Source organism: Ovis aries, chromosome 1 (assembly GCF_016772045.2).
Source record: "Ovis aries strain OAR_USU_Benz2616 breed Rambouillet chromosome 1, ARS-UI_Ramb_v3.0, whole genome shotgun sequence".
NCBI classification, from domain to species: Eukaryota; Metazoa; Chordata; class Mammalia; order Artiodactyla; family Bovidae; genus Ovis; species Ovis aries.
Genome location: NC_056054.1, coordinates 14907376 through 14928905, shown reverse-complemented (window position 1 = coordinate 14928905; position 21530 = coordinate 14907376). Strand labels below are relative to the sequence as shown.

Genomic DNA, 21530 nt, shown 5'->3' with positions numbered 1-21530 from the left:
GTGGCAAGCATACCCAGGAGGACTCACCCAAAGGCCAAGATCTTGCTTGGGCCCCATGCTCTTGAAATGTGTCAGTGACACTCCATCAAGAGGTGGGAGTCCCTGTTCTTTCCCCTTGAAACTGGGCAAATCTTTGTAATTGCCTGGACCAAAAGAATGCAGTGAAGTTAACTCTGTGTGACTTCCAAAACTAGCTCCTGGGTGGCAGTTCTGCTTTAGTCTGGTATTGTCCCACTATCTCTGAGCTGCTATGTAAGAAGTTTAGATACACTGAAGCTGCCACGTGGGAGAGACCTTGTGGCAAGCCCACAAAGGGATCAAGGACAGAGACACCCAAGAAATTCCACTTATTCCAGCCCCAGCTATTGAAGGATTCCCAGTACAGACACCAGACACGTGAGTGAAAAAGCCTTCTGGTGACTTCAACTCCAGCCACCATCTAACTGCAACCTCATAACAGACCTCAAGTTAAAAACCAACCAACAGAGCCATTCCTGAATTTCCAAGCTAAGCAGGGTTGTTTTAAGCCATTCAGTTTTTGGATGGTTTGCTATGCTGCAATAGACAATGAATACACTCATGTATCCTGTTCAAAGATGAAGCTCATTCTCTTTCCATCTTTCCACACACAGGAAAAAAACAGTACTTACTCCTCAGAGACTTTTGTGTGTTCAGCCCACAAAGAGAGGAAGAAATGAACAACATGAAACCAACAACTTTGGACATCTTGTTACTTAGAAATCCTTTACATATAATTCCACACACTCAGGCAGTGCCCACCAGCTCTCTCTTTCCTCCTCCTCTCATCTTACTTCCTACAAACTCCTGATTCTCCTTCACTCTGTTGGGCAGAGCAATTCAGTTCTCTCAAAAGCTTTCTCCCAAACTCAGGGACACTTTTCAAAGCCCAGAGCCCTTTGCCAACATGCTGAATGGAGTTGAACTTTCCCAGGTTTCATAGAGTATTCTCCTTCACTATTTTAGCTGACCTGCTTGTGGTTATCTTCCCCACACAACAGGACTGATACAAAGAGTCCTCAATAAATCATAATGAAAGCAGAAATGTAGCAAGCACCTACTATGTGCTGCTTGTTAGGTTAAATACTTCATATGTATCATCTCATTCAATCTTCACAAAACCCCATAAGATAGGGACTACTATTATCTCCTTTTAAAGAAGAGCAATCTGAGACTTACCAAGTGGCTCAGTGGTAAAGAAAAGGCCTGCTAATGCAGGAGACGCAAGTTCGATCCCTGGGTCAGAAAGATCCCCTGGAGAAGAAAATGGCAACCCACTCCAGTATTCTTGCCTAGAGAATCCCATGAACTGAGGAATCTGGCAGGCTACAGTTTATGGGGCTGTGAAAGAGTCAGACACAACTTAGCAACTAAACAACAACAGCAGCAAAGACTTCATATAGTTTCAGGGCCTGTGGTCATACTTAGTGACAGAGTCAGACCCCAAAGCACTAAACCAGCATTGCTTAGTGAATGAAGGAGAAGGCAGGAGACTGGAGAGAGGCTATCGACTCTTTGCGACCCCGTGGACTGTAGCCTACCAGGCTCCTCCGTCCATGGGATTCTCCAGGCAAGAATACTGGAGTGGGTTGCCATTTCCTTCCCCACGGGATCTTCCCAACCCAGGGATCGAACCCAGGTCTCCCGCATTGGAGGCAGACACTTTAACCTCTGAGCCACCAGGGAAGCCCACTATATTTGACAAGTAGGTTTTAGAAACTCTGGTAAAGAAGCTGTGGGTTGTTTCTGTGAACATGGAGGAAATCACCTGGAGGTAGAGGAATGGTCAGTCCTACAGACCCTGGTGCTTAAGGGAGCTGCAGAGAAGAAAAGGCAATAGAAGAAGAAGTGCTTGGGATCTCCCTGGTGTTCCAGTGGCTAAGACTCAGTGCTCCCAATTCAGGGGACCTTGGTTCAATACCTGGTCAGGGAACTAGATTCCACATGATTCAGCTAAAGATTCCACATGCTCCAGCAAAGATCAAAGATCTGGAGTACTTCAACTAAGACTCAGAGCAGCCAAACAAAAAAAAATCTTTTTAAGAAGGATGAGTAAGTGGAAGGAGGAGGGTTGAATGGTGGATACCTGGGCAGTGAAGACTTCAAAGACAGAATGGCCAAGCCAGACCCAGGTGCCAACAGCTTCATGACTGGAGGACTAAAGAGCCTCACTGGTCTCCCAGCTGGGGTGGAAACACAGAGATGAGAGGGAGATGAGAAAGTTTAGAAACGGGATGCAGACAGATTGGCTAGTGTTAGCAGTGAAGCCGGGGGAGAAGGTGAAGGGGTATTCATAGCATGGCTGATCCAGGAAGGGCCTTTGCTGTTCAGTCGCTCAGTCTTGTCCAGCTCTTTGCTGACCGACCCCAGGGGCTACAGCACACCCGGCTTCCCTGTCCTTCACTATTTCCCGGAGTTTGCCCAGACTCACGGCCATTAACTGGATGATGCCATCCAAACACCTCATCCTCTGCGGTATGTTTTAATAGGGACGAGGCCTGATTGATCGTAGGTGGAGAGGAACTAGGTGGATGGAGAGCCGGGCAAAGCCTGCTACAAGGTCGGCAGAACCTGCGGTGTCCTCGGCCTGGGCCCTGGACCAGGGCACCCAGGCCCGGGCTCGCAGGCTGAAGTGGCTGAGGACAAGGCGCAAGTTATGGGAGGCAGACTGCGGGTCGGGGAAACGGGCTGGGTCCCGGAGATCGGGCTGGACAGGCAACTCGGACGGCCCTCTTCCTCTTCATGGAGGAACGGAGCCGTGGTCCCGGTCCCGCACCCTGGCCGCTCTTCGGATCACCCGGCCGAGGCCTCCGGGAAGCCCGGCGAGAGGATGGAGGGTGGGCGCTGGCGGCAGCACAGAGCGGGGCGGAGCTGGGCCGGGAACGCCAGCCTCCCTCCCCGGGTCCTCTCAGGTGACAGACCCCGCGGGCCCCCCGCCCCGCCCAGCCGCATATTCAGGAGGCCCTGCCCGCCGGGTCCGAGAGCAGCCGGAGCCGTCGCGCCAGGAGCTTCAGCCGTCGGTGCGTGCGTGGTGCCCGCATCAGTCCACCTCGAGCCCGACGCCCGCCATGGCCCCCGCGGCCGCCCCGCGTAGCCTCCTGGTTCTCCTGCAGGTGCTGGGGCTCGCCCTGGCGCAGATCGTAAGTCCTGCAGCCACTCCCGCGCCGGGCTCCGGAATGCGGGATCTGGGTCCAGGGTTCCGGATCCTGGGGTCTGGCGGAGTGTTCGGCTTGACTCCCACCCTCCATTGACACCCCCTCGCCTGAGGGGCAGAAGCTCACGTTCCTTCAGTAGGGGCACAAATGGGGTGGGGGGTGGAGATCTCGGCATCGTGAAAAGAGGTGGACGAGCCGGGGAGCCAGAGGGACCCTGTCCGGAGATGCTCGGCGCTGCCCGGCCCGGCGGCGTGGAGCAGGAGCTGGCGCCGCGTCCTGGCGGCCTGGGGAGCCCAGGTGGCGGGGGAGACAATGGTGCCCATTCACGGAGCTCGGCATCCTCCGCCCCCGCCGCCTCCCAGGGGGCGCCGTCTCCAGCCAGACGCCGCTCCGGCTCGGCTGACGCTCTCCGCCGGGCTAGCGCGCCCGCGTCTCACTTCCGAGGGCCGGCTGGGGGCAGGGGCCCTCACGCGACGCGGGCGCGGAGGGGCCTGGCCGGGGCGCCGTCTGGGGCCTTGGGCGGTTCGCAGCTCGCCCGTGGGACGCCAACCTGGCATTTCTCGGTCTGGGGGTGGGGGTGGGAGCGCGGGCACCTGGCAAACGCCGGACCCCTGCCTGGGTCTAGGATGGATCGCGTTAAGAGCGCCATCCAACCGAGGACGGAGGAGCGGTGCTGGGAGACGGATGCTCTCAAGAGGAGGAGAGAACAGGCTTGCCCTCCCTAGACATTTCGCCCCCCAACGGCCCCATCTCTCTTCGCCTCCCCAACTTTCCCGTCGGGCTTTATCTGCACCAGGGGGAGAGGTAGGGGGTACCTATCCATCTTCAATATCTGTCGTCCATCTAAAAATAATCCAAGCAACCGTTCATTGAGGATCAAGCATCTCTAGGTACCGTCTTCCTTAAGCATCCGTTATTTGAGTCATCAGCATCTCCTATTCTCCACCCACGACGGCGCAGGGGCAGCGCGGTGGAGTGGAAGGAGCTGGGCAAACCGAGGACGGAACTCTAGCTCCACAGTTTACCTCCTATAATCTTTCGGAGCCTGAATCCGAACGGAGGGTGGTCGCTGACCCCTGAATCTTTAGGAGCCTGTTTCCTCACCTGCAAACTGGGGCTCGTTAGTTTCGGCTCACAGTTCTGAACCAGTCAATAAGATAATATATGTGAAGGTCCACAGTGTGTTCTCAGTGAAGGAGAGTTTACGGCTTCTCAGCGGGGAGGTGCGCCCCTGGACGCCCAGTTCCCTGTAATGTCTGAGGGCTGCCCCCTTTGCGTTTTCAGAGAGGCCCGCCAGGAGAGCCGGGGCCTCCGGGGCCCCCAGGGCCACCGGGAGTGCCTGGATCCGACGGAATCGACGTGAGTCTCTAACCCGGGACCGGCGGGGCGGGGGGGCGAGAGGCTGCGGACCAGGGAATTTTGTGTGCTCTGGGAGGGGAAGCAGGGGGTGGCGGCGGTGAGGTCGGTGCCTGGAGGTGCAGTGCCCCCAGTTGCCAGTAGGCAGCGCCGGCCTGCCCCACAAGGAGCCCGTTTGTTCTACACAAACCTCAAAGCAGCCTGGAGCGGCAGAGCCCGTTATAGCTGCTGGTGGACAAGGAGCTGCTGTTCGGTCCGCCTGCCACAGCTCACAGCGATTCCTCATCCCCCGCCCCCTCCTCCCTTTTTGGGGTGGGAGAGGCCTTAACTTCGCGCTGCCCCCTGGCAAGTCTGGGTGCCTCTTCAGGGTAGTTTGGGAGGCTTGGCCAGACCGCTGTCCAGTGGGGGCCAGACTCCAGTCTCTTCCCTTTACATTTTTATTCCCGATTTAGAAGCAGCTGGGCTCGTTCCCTGCTCTCCCCACCTTGGTGAGAGTTAAATACCTTATTCTGGATGCTCCCCCAGGAGGTCAGCCCCATATTTACCCATCTCCACAGCTTTCTATTCAACTTGGTGCCCCCACCCTCCAACCATGGGCGCTGGGCCCCTGCCAGGCTCTCTGGCTGCCACAGGCCCTGAAATGCCTGGAGGCCTCTCTGGGGCTGAATGTGATTCCACTGGCCACGTATGTTCTCCATCAAGGAGCCTTTGTCACAGGGGAAGGAGGTCCTTCCTGCCTTGGGGACAGATTGAAGCTGCCCCCTTGGTACCTCCCCCTGCCCCATCTCATTCTCCTGACCCCAATATACCACTGCCCTCTTCGCTTACCTCCTCTTCGTGTTTTCCTAAAAGCCCCAAAGTTTCTTCTCACACTTGCTCAAATCCAAGAGGCACCACTCTCCGAGGCAACCCTTTCACAGATCTCTTGACTGGCACCGTCCCAACACTGGCATGTCTAGAACTCACTTGCATGTTGATATCACCCTCTCCAGCCTACATGGGGTTGGTCTCAATCCACCTATGGTTTTCTTGAAGGAAAGGGAGCTATTTTCCTAAAAAACACGAGGTTTGAGAGGACCCAGGACAGAAAAGGAGAGGAGCACGTAGACAGGTCAACCAGGGCTTGTGTGTGTCCATCTGGGGTAGCACAAGCCGTGGTAAGCTTTCTCAACAACTTATATCTTGCAGGGTGACAAAGGGCCCCCTGGGAAAGCTGGCCCTCCGGTGAGTGCTTTTTCCCCTTGACCTTTGATGCTTCCAGGTCTCTCCTGCCTGTAGCTAATATTTGCTCCACCTCTGTTTTCAAGGGACCTAAGGGAGATCCTGGCAAACCGGGAACAGATGGGCCAGACGGGAAGCCCGGGATTGATGTGAGTACCTACCTGACTGTCAGGTAGAGTAGGCTTGGGCTCCACCCCCTGACTTCCAAAACCCAGTTCTGGCATCTTCCCTGATCTGCTGTGCAGAGCAGGATGGAGACTCTACAGCTGTGAGTTCCCCTTACCTTCATGTGACTTGTGACGTCACACCCACGCCAGGAGCACTGAATCAAGGGCAGATGGGCATCCAGAGGGCTTAGCAGCAGTCAGAATTTAGCCTCACATTTCTGGCCTCCAAGTATTACACTTAATTCTCTGGGCAGAGCTGTCCTTTTGCATCCTCACCTTTCCTCCCCTTTACCCTTCCCCACCCCACCCCCTTATAGCCCCAGGCACTACTCAAGAGAAGAACATCATTTGGTTGATAGCGTGCAGTTCCAGGGGTTCATGGGCTCAAGGCCACAGGCTCCTGGACACAGGCTCCAAGGTCACTGGTTCCTGGACAGGGTTATTGGGAAGTCATCTGGTTGGGGAGACACTTGAGTCAGTCACTAAAAGATGGGAGGAAAAAGTGACCCCCCATGAATGGCCTGCTGGCTCAAGAAGTGCCCATTAGGGCTGTGAGCAGCCACAGGGTTGCTCCAACTCATCCACACCCTGCAAAGATTACAAAGCATATTGCCTTACACATCGATTTTCATAACCACCCCGAGAAGCAAGCATTGATTATTAACCCATTTTGCAGATGAGAATACTAAGGCTCAGAAAAAGTTGTCAAGGGCAGACATTAAGAAAATGGCTAATCCAGACCCATATCTATCTAGGTTTTCTAGATTCCTAGACTGGAGATGTGAGATCTGGGCCAACAAATCATTGGGCCTTGGTTTCTTATCTTTCAAAAGAGGATAATCATCAAGGGCTAGTATGGGAACTGGAAGAAAGAAAAGTGAGGTGTTGATGCCCATAGGCCTTCATGCAGTGTGACGAAAGGCAGCCTGGGCCCAACAAAGAGAGAGCTCTACCCACCCTATCCTCCCACTGGTCAAGGAGCAGGTTTGCCCCTCACAGATGTATCTTCTTTTTCTTCTCCAGGGTCTAACTGGAGCCAAGGGGGAGCCCGGTCCTGCAGGGATCCCAGGAGTCAAGGCAAGTGGCCTGCTAGGGGTTCAGCATGGGCAATCTAGGTACTAGAGTTTAGGAGGGGCTGTTGCAGAGAGGAGCAGAAATGCAGGAGACCCCAGCCTCTGAGCCTCTCCCATTGCTTTTGCAGGGCCAGCCTGGGCTCCCAGGTCCCCCCGGCCTGCCAGTGAGTATAACCTGCAATGGCTTTAAGGGCCCCTTTGTAGGTAGGGGGATTTGTAAAAGGAGCCATGAACCTAATCTTTCCTTCTGTTTCAGGGCCCTGGCTTCGCCGGACCTCCTGTAAGTCCTCAGGGGTGGGGCAGGGTCCCTGGGACTCTCAGAGGGGGAGGGTAGAGAAGGACTTCCAGGGGACTGGCCAGCATGGGGAGGGGCCAGCATGCTGTGATGGTGTCAGAAATGGGCAGACTTGTCAGAGAACCCTGGGCCTATCCACTGACTCTGAAATTCTCTGGTCCTTAAAGCCCTAATTTGTCCGCTTCTTTGGGGCTGGTTGCAAAGTAGAAGTGGGGAAAGGGGCTCTGGGCACCTGTTTCTATCTTTGTGGCAGGGCTGGGCTAACCCTCTGAGGCATCCTAGCCACTGATGTCTCTGTTCCTAGGGACCACCTGGACCTGTTGGCCTCCCTGGTGAGATTGGACTCACAGGCCCCAAGGTGAGCCCCAGTCACTCCTCTGCTCCCTCTGTCTCCTGCCCTCTGCCTTCAAGTGCAAGCTGAGCACCTCTCCAGGAGTTCCTGGTCCTGCTTCTGGCCACCAGGAATCTCCTCCAGGTCTGGGGCAGAAACCCCTCCTGCTGAGCACACCAACGGCAGGGCATCCTCTGCAGATCAGGCTTTGATCTCCCCAGATCTCAGGAGGGGACCTGAAGGGAAGGATGGACAGGGCAGTAGGGGGAACTGGAGCAGGGGGCAGAGGTGACCTAGCCAAGGCTGGACAAGGGTATCATTTGGGGCTTTCTTGCTTCCAGGGGGATCCTGGACCAGAGGGACCATCAGGGCCTCCGGGACCCCCTGGGAAACCGGTAAGTGTCCTCAGACCTCCCACATGGCAAGGTGTGGCTGGGGAAGGACAAGGGTCTCCGGCACAAGTCTGGGGAGAGGAGGGTTCGAGTCAGGTTCCATCTTCATACGTCTTTTCTCAGGGCCGCCCTGGAACCATTCAGGGTCTGGAAGGCAGCGCGGATTTCCTGGTGAGAGGCGGGGCCTGGGGCGGGGCTAGTCCGGGGAAGGGGCGGGTCATCTTGAGAGGGGCGGGCAAGGAGACAGGTCCCATTCGAAGGTAGGGTCCCTGGGAGACGGGGAGAGGCTGCAGCGGAGAGGCGCAGCCAGGTGCGGATGGAGGAGAGGTCTTGGGAAGCACTGCTCTGTTGGCCTGGGGCAGGCCAGTGACACAGAACCCTGCGGGATTTCTCTTCCAGTGTCCAACCAACTGTCCAGCGGGCGTGAAAGGGCCCCCAGGGCTGCAGGGCGTGAAGGTGAGCTTCTGGCCCAAGTCTTGGGGGGCGGAGCAGGGGAGGGGGGGACGGGACGTACTCTAAGCTCTCTCCTTCCCCGCAGGGGCATCCAGGCAGACGCGGGCTTCTGGGAGATTCCGGCCGCCAGGGGAAGCCTGTGAGTGCGAGGGCGGAGGGCCGTGGGAGAGTGTGTGTGGAGAGGGTCCTGCTGGAGCCTCCCCGCATCCTTCTCCCTTCCCTTCACCTGTGGGGCTCCGAGGATGAAGCCTTGAGCTGGGAGGCAGGAGGCCTAGGCGCTAAGTCAGTGTGTCCCTGGGCAAGCCCCTTCCCTTGCTGTGCCCCCATTGCCCTATCTGTCCTCCCTGGGACCCTATGCTTTCCAGGACGCCTTCCTGCCTGCTCTTGCTGAGAAGAGGATGTTGTCTTTGGTTGTCTGAATATTTGTCTCTCCATCTGCCTGCCTATCTGATCTCTCTTTCCTGGCCCTTAGGGTCCCAAGGGAGATGTGGGTGCCTCTGGAGAGCAAGGCATCCCTGGACCACCGGTAAGGAACACTTTCCCCGCCCCACCTCATCCCCTCAGGAGACCTTAGTGGAGTCATTCCCTTGCTCTGGGCTCTAACTGATGGAAGAGATGCCTGTGTCCAGCTGGTGAGGCTCTGGATGAGGCTGCCTGTGAGACACTGGGGGACTGGAACCAAGGCTGCTGTCAGCCAAAAGGCTCAGCTGGGGCCCTGGTTCTGCCATGGTTCCTTTGAGTGACCCTGGCGAGTCCCTGGCATCTCTGAGTCTCACTGACCATCTGTGACAGGGACTCTGTGCCTGCCTTAGGGAGACATCGAGAAGACTGGGCTGGGGTTCAGGGAAGGTGTCATGACGTGGGCCTTCTAGTTGCCATCACTGTCATTCTGTCTTGACAGGGTCCCCAGGGCGTCAGGGGCTACCCAGGCATGGCAGGACCCAAAGGAGAGACGGTGAGTGGGTCTGGGGGGTTGTCCTGCAAGAAAGAGCTGCCGGAACCAGCCCTCTGGCTTCTGGGGTCCAGCCAGGACTGACCCACAATCTCTCCTCTCCCCAGGGCCCTCAGGGGTACAAAGGCATGGTGGGCTCCATCGGCGCTGCCGGGTCACCTGTGAGTCTGCTCCTACTTCCTTGCGCCCACTTTCCTCCCCTGGATGCAGCTTCTGGGGTGCAAAGGATGTGAGTTCCCTGAGCCCATGTAACTTGGATTTCTGTCTGTCCTTCCTGCCAGGGTGAGGAAGGTCCGCGGGGACCACCGGGCCGAGCTGGAGAGAAGGGTGATGTGGTGAGTCCTCAGTCACCCCTGTTGCAGTCAGGGCCCCGTGGGATAGAGCTGGGTGGACTCGGCTCCACCCAAGCCTCAGGTGGATACACTGAGGTGCACACGTGTGTCTGGGTGTGTGCACATGTAGATGCATATCTGTGTGTGTGCACATGTATACACCCGTGCACATGTGTTATTCTGTGTGTCTGTGCATGTGGGTGGCTGATGTGAGGGGAGAATATCTGTGCCCATAGCCCAGCTAGCCCAGCAGCTCCTTCCTCCAAGCCTCGCCTACTGCTGGTCAAATTCAGGCTTAGGGAGAAGCTGGAGGATCCAGTCCCACAGTCACCAGGCCAGACAATGAAATTCCAGCAAATCAGTCATGGGGCTAATGAGATTTGGCCCAGATCCCAGATCTCTTAATGCTCTCCTTTTTAAAATTAATAAGAGTATTTCTTCTGAGCAATTTTGAGTTTACAGAAAAATTGAGCAGAAAGTAAAGTTAGGGGTTTTGTTGTTATTGTTAGGTTTTTAAAATTATTATTATTATGCAAGTCTTTAAACATATGCAAAAGTAGGGAAAATAATACAGTGAACCCTTATGTCCTTCTCTCCCCAAACTAATCTTTTGCCACACTCACTTTATCCATCCCCTTCTCCCTTTCTTTCCTTTACTCTGATATTTTCAAGCAAATTCTTAACATTATGTTGTTACCCATTTCACTTTTCAATGTATCTCTTAAAAATAAGGTTCCTCACATAACCACAATATCACTATCACACAAGCAACATTATCCAGTTATTCCTGAATATAATCTAATGATCAGCTTGTGCTCAATTTTTCCTAATGATTTCAACAGTGTCTTTTCAGGGTTCTTGTTCAAATCAAGACCTAAACCAAGCCCACACATTGTCTTTGGTCGCTGGGTTTCTTCACATCAGTGTCACTCAGGGCCTTGGTGGGTCACACTGGCTCCTCCCCTGTCCTGCCGCTGCTCCTGCACAGCCTGCTTGATGCCCACCTCTGCTCCCTCCCGCTGGGTCCAGGGCAAAGTCACACGAGCACCCTCTCCACCAGCCCCTGCACAGCATGGCCTGTGCCACAGGGACCCTGGGACTCAAGAGGTCACTGTTCTCAGCAGTTCTCTGAATAGCCAGACTGGGATTCAGCCTCCTGAAGGCGGTCTGCTCTCTGTCTACTTTGCAGGGGAGCCAAGGAGTTCGAGGACCCCAGGGACTAACAGGCCCAAAGGGAGCAACCGTAAGTAGATAGAGGGCAGGGTCCAGGCGGGTCTCCAAGCCCCCAGAGGAGGAGGAGCCTGGGGTTCTAGACTGAACTCTGTGGCCAGTGGGCTGGCTCTGTCACCTTGGGAAATGCCCTCTTTCTGTGCCTCGGGTTTTTTCACCTGTAAATAGAGTGGTGATGTAGGAGGGGTCTTGAGACACTCATCACCCACACAAGGGAAGGACTGTCATCCATCTCCTGAAATCCCTTCCCACTTCCATTCTGCTCCCCCAGTTGGCTGCTGGGGCTTCCCAAGCTGACCAGGCCCACTTCCCACTTGCACACTGCCCCCCACAGAGGGACGTGGAGGGGGGCCCTGACCCCAGGCATCTCCCCATTGTGAATCTCCCTTCAATTTTCCTGCTGAGCAGGGACCCCCAGGCATTGACGGCAAGGACGGGACCCCAGGCACGCCTGGAGTGAAGGTAGGAGTGGGGACGGCCCCTGGGATGGGGATGAGGGTCAGGGGTCCTCCCAGCTGAGGCTCTGAGTCCCACTGCACTGAGCCTGGAGGCCTCGGAGCCTCAAGTGTGTCACCAACACATCCTTCTTGCTTCGGGGCCTCAGTCTCCCTGCCTGCCCTCAGGGGCCATGGACCCCCCGGCTGGAGCTCTCATTTATGCCTCTGGTTCTGTCTCTCGCAGGGCAGTGCGGGACAGGCGGGGCGGCCGGGAAACCCAGGCCACCAGGGCCTAGCGGTGAGTACAGGGTGGAGCCATGGGGGCCGCCACAGGGCAAGTCGCTTCTCCTCCACTGAGAGCCCAGGCACTCTGTGGCCCCCTTCCCCAAAGTGGGGTGAGTGGCTGATGAGGTGGAAGTCACATACTCAGGACTTGTGCTCTGGACCTTGTCCCTGCTCAGCTCAGGCCTTCTCACCAATTGCGGCCTGGCTTAGGCCTCATCATTTGGACAGCCGCCCCAGCCTTCTCTTGGATTATACCAACCCTCCATGTTGGCTAAGTGGAATCTGACCGTTTCCCTGCTAAATGTCTTCCATGGTGCTCCACCCTCCCTGTTCCCCAACCCCCCCACCCCCACTGCCTGCAGGAAAATGTCATTCTGTCCAGTCATTCAGCAGAGTCACTGAGGTGCAGGAAGTGGCAGGGGAACGGTTATGACCAGGATAGCCACACTCCTCATCCTCACAGCTCATCTTAGCATCCAAGGACCACCATAATCTGACCCATCAGCCACTGCCCCTCTTCACCCTCTCCCTTCTCAACAGAGCCTTAGCTTTTCTACCACCACACCTTCAGGCCTTACTGGTTCCTCTTATTGGAATGCCCTTCCCATCTCTGAGTCTTCTCACAATTCAGGCCCGCCTCCGTCCCCCACCTTCTAGGAACCCCCATCCTTCCCTGCCAGGGATACTTGAGGACTGCTAACATATCCATGTGCAGACCATGTTCTTGTATGCTCTCGCATGTGCTCCTCTTCTCCCTGTGGACCACAGGCCTTGGAAAGCAGGTCTTTCTGTTGCTATCTCCTGTCTCAGCAGGGATTCAGGGCTGGGCACAGTCAAGTTCATGGCTGGGCCTTCTGCTCTTCAGCTCCCACAAGGCGAGAGAGGAATCTGGGAGGCAAAATAGCAGATGCTCAGGGCTCCCTGCTGCCAAGGGAGAAACTGACATCAGCTTCCTTCTACAGGGTGTGCCTGGTATGCCTGGGACAAAAGGAGGCCCTGGAGACAAGGTAAGGTGACCCCAGGCTGGGGGCAGAGAGTTGGCTTCATCTGAGCAAGGGAGCCTGAGGGCAGGGACCAGGGTTGTGGCTTAAAGACTGCAAGGTCCAGGCCTTCTCAGGCTCAGAGACTGGGCTTGAACACAGATTCATTGGGCCTAATCACCTCCCTCCTGTTGCCTCCCTCCCACCTCTCATCCTGGCTAGAGAACAGGATGGCGTGGCTGCAAGTCAGTGGAGTCCAGAGGCCCTGACTAAGAACCCGGTCCGCTTCTCAACTCATTGGCTTCTCCAATGCCAAGGGCAGGCCTAGGCTACACAGACTGACCTCAGAACTCTTTTCCTGCAGGGTGAGCCAGGCCGGCAGGGCTTCCCTGGAGTCTCCGGTCCCCCCGGGAAGGAGGTAAGTGCCCCCTCCTCTGACTCAAGGGCTCTTCTTGCTTTGCTTCCTCCCTATCCCTCCCTCCAGGCCTGAGGACTCTGCTTTTAGCCTGTGGAGCCAGAGTGAGACTGTGGGGTGGAGCCCTTGCTTCAGAGTGCCCTTGGGGCCAGTCAGGACTCTCACGCTGACCCAGGAAAGCTCTCATCTCTCTCCACCCCCCTTTCCCTATGTACAGTGCAAAGAGGATGGGGCTGCTTCTGTCCTGGGGTATGACCTCTCTAGATGACTGGGGCTGACAATCCAGCAGGCAGACTCATTCACTCATTGCATAAAAGAAAGAAAAGAAAGAAAGTGAAGTCACTCAGTTGTGTCTGACTCTTTGCGACCTCATGGACTGTAGCCTACCACGCTCTCTGTCCATGGGATTTTCCAGGCAAGAGGACTGGAGTGGGTTGCCATTTCCTTCTCCATCACTCACTGCATAAACATTCACCAAACATCTGCAACCCACTAGACACTGAGATAGACAGTCTCCTATTTACATAGAGCTTACAGATTTGTGAGAAAGACACTGAATTAAAGACTCCGAATGTATTGGGTCTTATGAAGGAAAAGGACAGGGACCCAAAGAAAGAAGGTGAAGGAAGTCTTCCCTGATGACGTAAATTAGCTGAGCCCCAGGAGTGGGTAAGGGTTGGTCAGGTGTGGAAAGGAGGGAGGGATCCTCCAGGCTACTGCTCACCTCCGGATTTCTCTGTCCCCCAGGGAGAGCCAGGGCCTCGAGGAGAAATCGGTCCCCAGGGCATCATGGGGCAGAAGGTAAGTGCCTGGCACAGTGGTCCCTCCCTGGGGGCCTCTGCAGCAGCTGGCACTGCTGGACCCAGAATCTGGGTCCTCTCAAAGCTCCATCGTGAGGCCTCCCCAGCCAGGACCTCAGTCTGCTGGTCTGTGAAGTGGAGCCAAGGACCTCCATGGTGGTGACCGCAGGAATAGAGGGCGCGCTGACCATGCAGGGTCTGGGATCTGGCAGGGAGAGGCTGCCCCCGCTGATGGCTAGGGTGTGACCTTCACTTTCCATTTCAGGGTGACCACGGGGAGAGGGGGCCAGTGGGGCAGCCAGGCCCTCAAGGTCGGCAGGTAAGTACAGGGCAGCTGAGATGGGCTCTGGGAGTACGTCTGGGCACCTTGTCTGACTTATTCCTCTGGTTTCTTTTCTCCTCAGGGCCCCAAAGGGGAACAGGGTCCTCCTGGAATTCCAGGGCCCCAAGGCTTGCCAGGCATCAAGGGAGACAAGGTACTAACTGGGACTGAAAAATACCAGGGGAAGAGGCCTTCAGATTCTGAGGGAGGGGTCAGTGGAGCTCCAGTGCCTCAAATCCACCTGGAGAAATGACCCCTTGCCGGTCCCCAGGGACCCTGGGGAGCGAGGTGGAGCTTCCGAGGCGGCTGTGGCTGGGAGCCTGGGTTGGGGAGCCAGGCCCAGCCTGCCCTGGATGGGAGCTCACCAGGCTCTGAACTCCCCACTTCCAACAGGGTTCCCCAGGGAAGACAGGGCCCCGCGGTGGAGTGGTGAGTGCCAGCAACCCGCCTTCCCCCCAAACCTCCTCACCCCCACCCCCAGGGCATCTCTCGCATCGCATCGGGATGGGGGTGCGGGGGTGTCGGGCCGCCGCGACCTGACCCTGTCTCAATCTGCAGGGCGACCCGGGGGTGGCTGGCCTCCCCGGAGAGAAAGGCGAGAAGGTGAGCGGGCTGCGCGGGGTGGAGGAGGGGAGCAGCGGGCGGGCCTGGGTACCCCACCGCCTTGGGACAGCACCTCCTTGTGCCTACAGGGCGAGTCGGGCGAGCCGGGACCCAAAGGACAGGTGAGTCCTGCAGCTGTGACGCCACCTTCCCCCGCTCCTGCCGCCCCTCCCGCCCACCCCCGCCCCGTTGCCTCAACGCCGCTGGGGACTAGGCCCTCGACTCTCCCGGCTTCCCTGCCCCCCACGCCATCCTTCCCTTACTCCTGCATAACCCCCACCCCCCACCCCTGCGCGTGCGTCCCCTGATTCCCGCTGGGAACCCAACCCACCCCGCAGCAAGGAGTCCGCGGAGAACCTGGCTACCCCGGCCCCAGCGGAGATGCGGGAGCCCCGGGGGTGCAGGGCTACCCGGGGCCTCCGGGCCCTCGAGGACTGGTTGGAGACCGAGGCTTGCCGGGACAGCCCGGGAGGCAGGGCGTGGCGGTGAGTTGGCCTCCAGGGGAGGAGTCTCTTAGAGAACGCGCCTCTTTGGGTTGGTTGCTGCTTATCCCCTCAAAGGCTGGGAGTTCCTTCCCTGAGGCTGGTACCCGAGATCAGAGAGGATGGGTGTGGGTGCTGGAGGGATTTCAGTCAGATGCTGAAAATACCGCGGGTGAGAAAATGGGAACAGGAAGGGGTCATAGCACCAGAGCAGTCAGACCTGGCAGCCAGGGGCTTCTTCCTGAAAGACCTCCTCTGCTTTCAGGGCCGAGATGCTAGTGACCAGCACATCGAGGACGTGGTGCTGAAGATGCTGCAAGGTGAGGGGGCACCAACTCCTCCTCACCTCTAGGGCATCGCCACCCTTCAGAAGACTGACTCTCCATGTGGCCTTGTGGGAAAGTCACAAGCTCTGCCTCCAAGGGGTTGGGGACCTTACCTATGTCCTCACCCACTCAGGACCTTTGATGTCTGCAGAGCAGCCTGAGGAAGGGGGAGGTTGACCCCCGGCTGTTCTGTCTGCACATCCAGAGGCCAGGATGCTCTGCCTTCCCAGTTTTTCTGAGCCACACCCACCTTACAGACTTCTCTGTCTCCTCCCTCTCTCCAGAGCAACTGGCAGAAATGGCTGTGAGTGCCAAGAGGGAGGCCCTGGGTGCGACTGGGATGATGGGTCCTCCAGGACCCCCTGGGCCTCCTGGGTACCCGGGCAAACAGGGACCCCATGGGCACCCCGGCCCTCGGGGCATTCCTGGCATCGTGGGAGCCGTGGGTCAGATTGGCAACACTGGGCCCAAGGGTGAGTGCTATTCTGTGGTGGCTGGGAGATGGGGATTTGGCCAAGACCAGCGTCCTGGGGTCTCAGTTATGCCAGCTGATGGCTCAGCCTCCTGTTTTCTCTCTTTTATCATTCCCCTTCCTAGGATGAGGTATAGACATTCTCATCCATGGCTCTTCCATATAACTCCTAGGCTTGCTTTTCAGTAGCAAATTGATAGAAACAAATGTACTAATTTATAGCCTGGGTTTTTTTTTGGGGGGGGGGATGTTGTTTCTGTTTTAAATTGACTTAGTTGTACTCCAATGGCAACCCACTCCAGTACTCTTGCCTGGAGAATCCCATGGATGGAGGAGCCTGGTAGGCTGCAGTCCATTGGGTCGCGAAGAGTCAGACACGACGGAGCGACTTCACTTTCACTTTTCACTTTCATGCATTGGAGAAGGAAATGGCAACCCACTCCAGTGTTCTTGCCTGGAGAATCCCAGGGACCGGGGAGCCTGGTGGGCTGCCATCTATGGGTCTCACAGAGTCAGACACGACTGAAGTGACTTAGCAGCATAAACATCCCTCCATGTCTCTAAAAGAGGGGAGGCAGATGAACAAAACAGTAAGGAAGGCAAGCTTGAGTCAGAGCAGGTGTTGAATCCAGACTCTCTCACTTTCTCATTGTGGCTCTTGGACAAGTTACCCATTAATATTCCTGGGTCTTAGATTTATCATCTGTGAAATGGAGATATTTATAGCAACAATCTTATAGTTGCCAGGAGGATTACATTTAGAGGTAATTTACATGGAGTTGGTATATACTAAATGCCGACTTTTGACATTATCAGACACTTTCCTGTAATGAACTTTTATCAGCTTTATAGCCTTCCATCCTTTGGACTTGCCTTTACTTAGTCAGTTCTGCAGTCATTTCCAACTGTCTCCTATTATAAACTAGCACAAAATAGAAATAATTATTGTGTGTGAAGTAAAAATTAAATAGCAAGCCAAGAAGAAAAAAAATTTTTCCTATTCTAAAAAATTAAGGCTCGGTTCTTTCTCTGCAGGAAAACGTGGAGAGAAAGGTGATCAGGGAGAAGTTGGCCGTGGGCACCCCGGGATGCCTGGGCCCCCGGGGATCCCAGGTAAGACCGTGGCCCTGCCCAGTAGCAGTCCTGTCCCTCAGTCCTGAGATTAATGACCCAACACAACTGGGTCTCTTCCATGGAGGCCTCCCTCGTGCGCTCACATGAGGCCAACTCAGTCCCACGCATCTAATTTTTGCATCCCTTTGGAGCAGCCAGGAGCCTCTGGGTCAGGTCTGGCTGGGAACTGGACAGCTGGGATTCCAAGGACTTCCTGGGTTACACAAAAATCTGCTTCATGGAGGGAAGGGAAGGGGCATTTATTCCCCCGACTCACTGACTGGGAGTAATGGACCATGAGACATGACTCTCTTAGAACCTGTGTCTGGGGCAGAGTCCCTTCTTTCTATGGTGTCTTTGACTTCAGTTTCCCTGAGAGACTGAGGAATTCGAAGGCTGAGATAGGAGGAGGCCTTGATGTCTTGACCTTTTCCCTTCCATAGGACTGCCTGGCCGGCCTGGTCAGGCAATCAATGGGAAAGATGGAGATCGAGGGGCTCCAGGGGCCCCAGGAGAGGCAGGTCGACCTGGCCTGCCAGGCCCCATGGGGCTGCCAGGCTTCTGTGAACCTGCGGCCTGCCTTGGAGCCTCAGCCTACGCCTCTGCACGCCTCACGGAGCCTGGATCCATCAAAGGGCCATGAGCATCAGGCCAAGACAGAGCCCAGTGGGCATCCTGGGGGGGAAAGGACTCAGGCCCCTCTGGGTGGACATGCACCCCATGCCTCAGTCCAGGAAACTAGCTTTTCCAGGACCTTCCATCTGGGATCCAGGAGTCCTGAGGAAAAGGAAATTCTAAAACATGGGGGAAGGGAAGGGAAGGGAGGCATCAGATGAAAAGGTGAGGCCAACAGGGCACGTGGCATTGGAGAGTTCACGGTCCAGAGAGGATGGGGTGGCCTTCGTTCCTGGAGCACTGCTCGGATGTCATCAAAACAAACGTGTCCTTGATCTGCACCATCCTCCACTGGCCATCTTGTCCCTGGGGCAAGTGGACCGAGGCCTTTGCTAGTTCCTGATCCCGTTTTCGCCCCCAGGCTTACTGGGTGACTGCCCAGAGGGGGCCATCCCTAAGCCAGTCCTCTGCTTCCTACCTGCCTTCCTCCCATCTGAGTATTTAAACACCCATCTCCCTTTCCTTCCTGGCGTCACCCTTTCCCACCAAACCCTAGATCCACCCAGGCCTTTCTGTAAATAAAAACCCTCAACTTGGGTACAAGCCAAGATGTGAGTGCTGAGCTTAATTTCTCGTAGGTTAGGGGTGGGCCCCCACGACCTGAGCAGGATGGTCAGGGGTTCTAGAAAGGGGAGGGTGGAAGGTGGGGTACTTTCCTCTGGGCACATCCTGAACTGTGAGGGTGGCCTGGCCTATTTTAGGAACACCTGTGGGAAAAGCCTGCAGGTAGAGTCAGGATGGTGGCCTGCTATCTAGCTGTAGGCAGATCCCTTCCCAGCCTTTGTACAGCTGGGCAAGGACCCAGGTTGCCTCATTTATCCTGTAGAGAGTACCCAGTGTCTCGCCAGAGCCTGGCCCACAGGAGGTCCTCTGTGAGTTTTGGCACTCAGCGTGTGCTGGTCTTGGGGCAGGAGCTGGCAGCCAAAGATGGGAGGACCTGGCTCTTGCTTTCGAGGGGTTACCAGGTCCGTGAGAAAAAACAGACCTGAAGCTGGATGATGAGAGCAGAAGTGACATTCAGTCACGCCACTTTCACTGAGAGGACATCCAGGGGAGACTGGCTCGGATGTGACCGTCTGGGGCCTCCCAGCCTCATTAACTGTGTAGGCCAGCAAGGCTACTCCAAGCAGCAGGAGCAGGAAAGGGTGTGGCAGGTGCCTCTGACCCATGCGATGGTGGGAGCTGTTGAAATTCAGCTAGTGACCAACCTCTTGGCTCCATTATTGAAGAGTTCTGCTGGCTCCCTCCAGGAGACACAAGAACTCCAGCCTGAGGTCCCAGCATCTGATGAAGTCTGGGCCCTCCTAGACCTCACCCTAAACTTGGTTGCATGTCCCCATTTGTACTGAAGCAGCCTTCTCTTCCCCTGGCCAGCAGAGGCCGGGACTCCCCTCAACAGCCTCCCCTGCATCCATCCACACACACACCATGGGTGACTTCTCAGCTCCTTTACCCCTCCAGGGACAGATGGCTACTCTCAGGTAGCCCTAGGGCCCACAGAGGTGGCTTCAGCGCCAGTGCTTTCGCAAATCCTGAGTCACAGCATCCCAGGCCCCTCAGAAGGCCCTGCTGCTGCCATAGGCTGCTGGGGGAACACTTGGAATGTGGAGAGAATCAAGCGTTCCGTGCAGGGGAAGCAGATGAGGGCTGCAGGGGGCAGTGAAGACTGGCCCCGAGCCGGCTCCCAGGTCATCATACCTGATGGGGAAGCATTCTCCTTTCCAAAGCCATGGCTCTTTACTGGTCCTGGTGCCTGAGACTTTGGGCTTAAAGAGCCAGTCTACCTAGTCCTTGAGGTGTCCTGGCCTCTTTTCTTGTCCCTTTCTGTGACTTTCTCTGAGTAGGTCCACTGGAGGATTTGATTTACATGATTCACAGATCTTAAGCAGGATTAAGGGTTACACTTCATTCCTTATGACTCAGGCATTTGAAGGAGCCAAAAGGGGGCTGACTCCCAGGGACTAGTGGAAGGTAGCCTTTCTGATACTTTCTGGAGGGTGATTCACTCAGGAAAAACCCACATCCTTACTGTGATCTACAAGCCTCTCTGACCTCATGTCCATGCTTGGACCCTGGTTTGTTTCCTTCCAGCTACTCGAGCCCCTGCGCTGCTCCTCAAACACGCCATGCCACATGCATGCTATTTATGCTCTGAACCTGGAAAGCTCTTTGCCAAAATGTAGTCCATGGTCTCAGGCCAGGTCTTTACTCAAAAGTGACCTTCTCATCCCTACCCCAATATTGATATTCATCTTGGGTTTTACTATTTTTCCTTAGCACTTGTCCCTATTCAATATATAACATACAACAAATAAGGGCAGAAACTCTGGTCTCATAGGCCACTTCATTCCCCACCATATAGAACAGTGCCTGGTAGGGAGCTTATGTAAAACATAAGTGACTATACAGTTGATAAGACTATATAATCGAAATTTGCTGAGTAGAATTTAAATGTTTCACCAAAGATACATATATGCATACATACTCTATACATCGGGAAAAAATCATGTGTAAAGAGAAAAATAAAAGAGTTTCAAAGACAAAGACTAAACAGTGCCTGGCACATACCAGGTACTCAATAAAATAGTGATTAAGTGAATGCATAATTATGTTCAGGGTGCTGAGAGAGGACCCCACCAATCATCAAACCAGGAAGGGATTTGGTCTCAGCTTGTGTGTGGCTGAGGCATTTCTTAAGATGGTCCAGAGCAGCAGTCCCCAACCTTTCTGGCACCAGGGACTGGTTTCTTGGAAGACAGTTTTTCCACAGACTGGGGGGATTAGAGGGGATGGTTCTGAGATGATTCTCATAAGGAGCGAGCAATCTAGATCCTTCGCATGTGCCGTTCACAGAAGGGTTCATGCTCCTGTGAGAATATAATACCACTGCTGATCTGACGGGGAGACGGAGCTCAGGCAGTAACGTGAGTGATGAGGTTGTGTTTATAGTCGCTCAGTCATGTCTGATTCTTTGTGACCCCAAGGACTGTAGCCTGGACTGTAGCCTGCCAAGCTCTTCTGTCCATGGGGATTCTCCAGGCAAGAATACTGGACTGGGTTGCCATGCCCCCCTCCAGGGCATCTTCCCAACCCAGGGACCAATCCCAGGTCTCCTGCACTGCAGGCGGATTCTTTACCAGCTGAGCCCCCAGGGAAGCCCGACTGATGAGGAGCAGCTGTAAATACAAATGAAGCTTTGCCTGCTCACTCACTGCTCACTGCCTGCTGTACTTCTGAGGGTCGAGGACCCCTGCCCTAGAGCATCCAGGTTATTCCCTCCACCGCGAGTGGGTCTCAATATGATGGCACTGGGTGGGCTTCAGTTCAGTTCAGTCGCTCAGTCGTGTCTGACTCTTTGCGACCCCATGAATTGTAGCACGCCAGGCCTCCCTGTCCATCACCAACTCTTGGAGTCTACCTAAACCCATGTCCATTGAGTTGGTGATGCCAGCCAACCATCTCATCCTCTGTTGTCCCCTTCTCCTCCTGCCCTCAATCTTTCCCAGCATCAGGGTCTTTTTATATGAGTCAGCTCTTCACATCAGGTGGCCAAAGTATTGGAGTTTCAACTGTTGGTGGGAATGCAAAGTAGTACAGCCACTATGGAGAACAGTCTGGAGATTCCTTAAAAAACTGGAAATAGAA

General features: G+C 55.4%; 1 protein-coding gene across 1 annotated transcript; it reads left to right on the top strand.

The window, feature by feature from the left end:
- Positions 1-2999: 2999 nt before the first annotated feature.
- On the top strand, positions 3000-18433 carry COL9A2 (collagen type IX alpha 2 chain). Its single transcript, XM_027968337.3, has 32 exons — positions 3000-3158; positions 4458-4532; positions 5718-5753; positions 5837-5899; positions 6941-6994; positions 7119-7154; positions 7247-7270; positions 7590-7643; positions 7958-8011; positions 8132-8179; positions 8408-8464; positions 8547-8600; positions 8934-8987; positions 9363-9416; positions 9521-9574; positions 9695-9748; positions 10935-10988; positions 11384-11437; positions 11657-11710; positions 12660-12704; positions 13042-13095; positions 13840-13893; positions 14158-14211; positions 14297-14368; positions 14608-14643; positions 14773-14817; positions 14907-14939; positions 15156-15302; positions 15565-15619; positions 15910-16098; positions 17133-17210; positions 17654-18433. Exons 1-32 carry the CDS (start codon positions 3087-3089, stop codon positions 17851-17853), a joined length of 2067 nt encoding a protein of 688 aa, XP_027824138.1. The 5' UTR covers positions 3000-3086; the 3' UTR covers positions 17854-18433.
- Positions 18434-21530: the final 3097 nt, after the last annotated feature.

What these genes read in the sequence shown, in the direction of transcription:
- COL9A2 (XM_027968337.3), top strand. Translation starts at nt 3,087, where the DNA reads ATGGCCCCCGCGGCCGCCCCGCGTAGCCTCCTGGTTCTCCTGCAGGTG. An exon ending in CTGGGAAAGCTGGCCCTCCG is followed by an intron (nt 5,754 to 5,836) that starts GTGAGTGCTTTT and finishes TCTGTTTTCAAG; the next exon opens with GGACCTAAGGGAGATCCTGG. An exon ending in TGGCAACACTGGGCCCAAGG is followed by an intron (nt 16,099 to 17,132) that starts GTGAGTGCTATT and finishes CTTTCTCTGCAG; the next exon opens with GAAAACGTGGAGAGAAAGGT.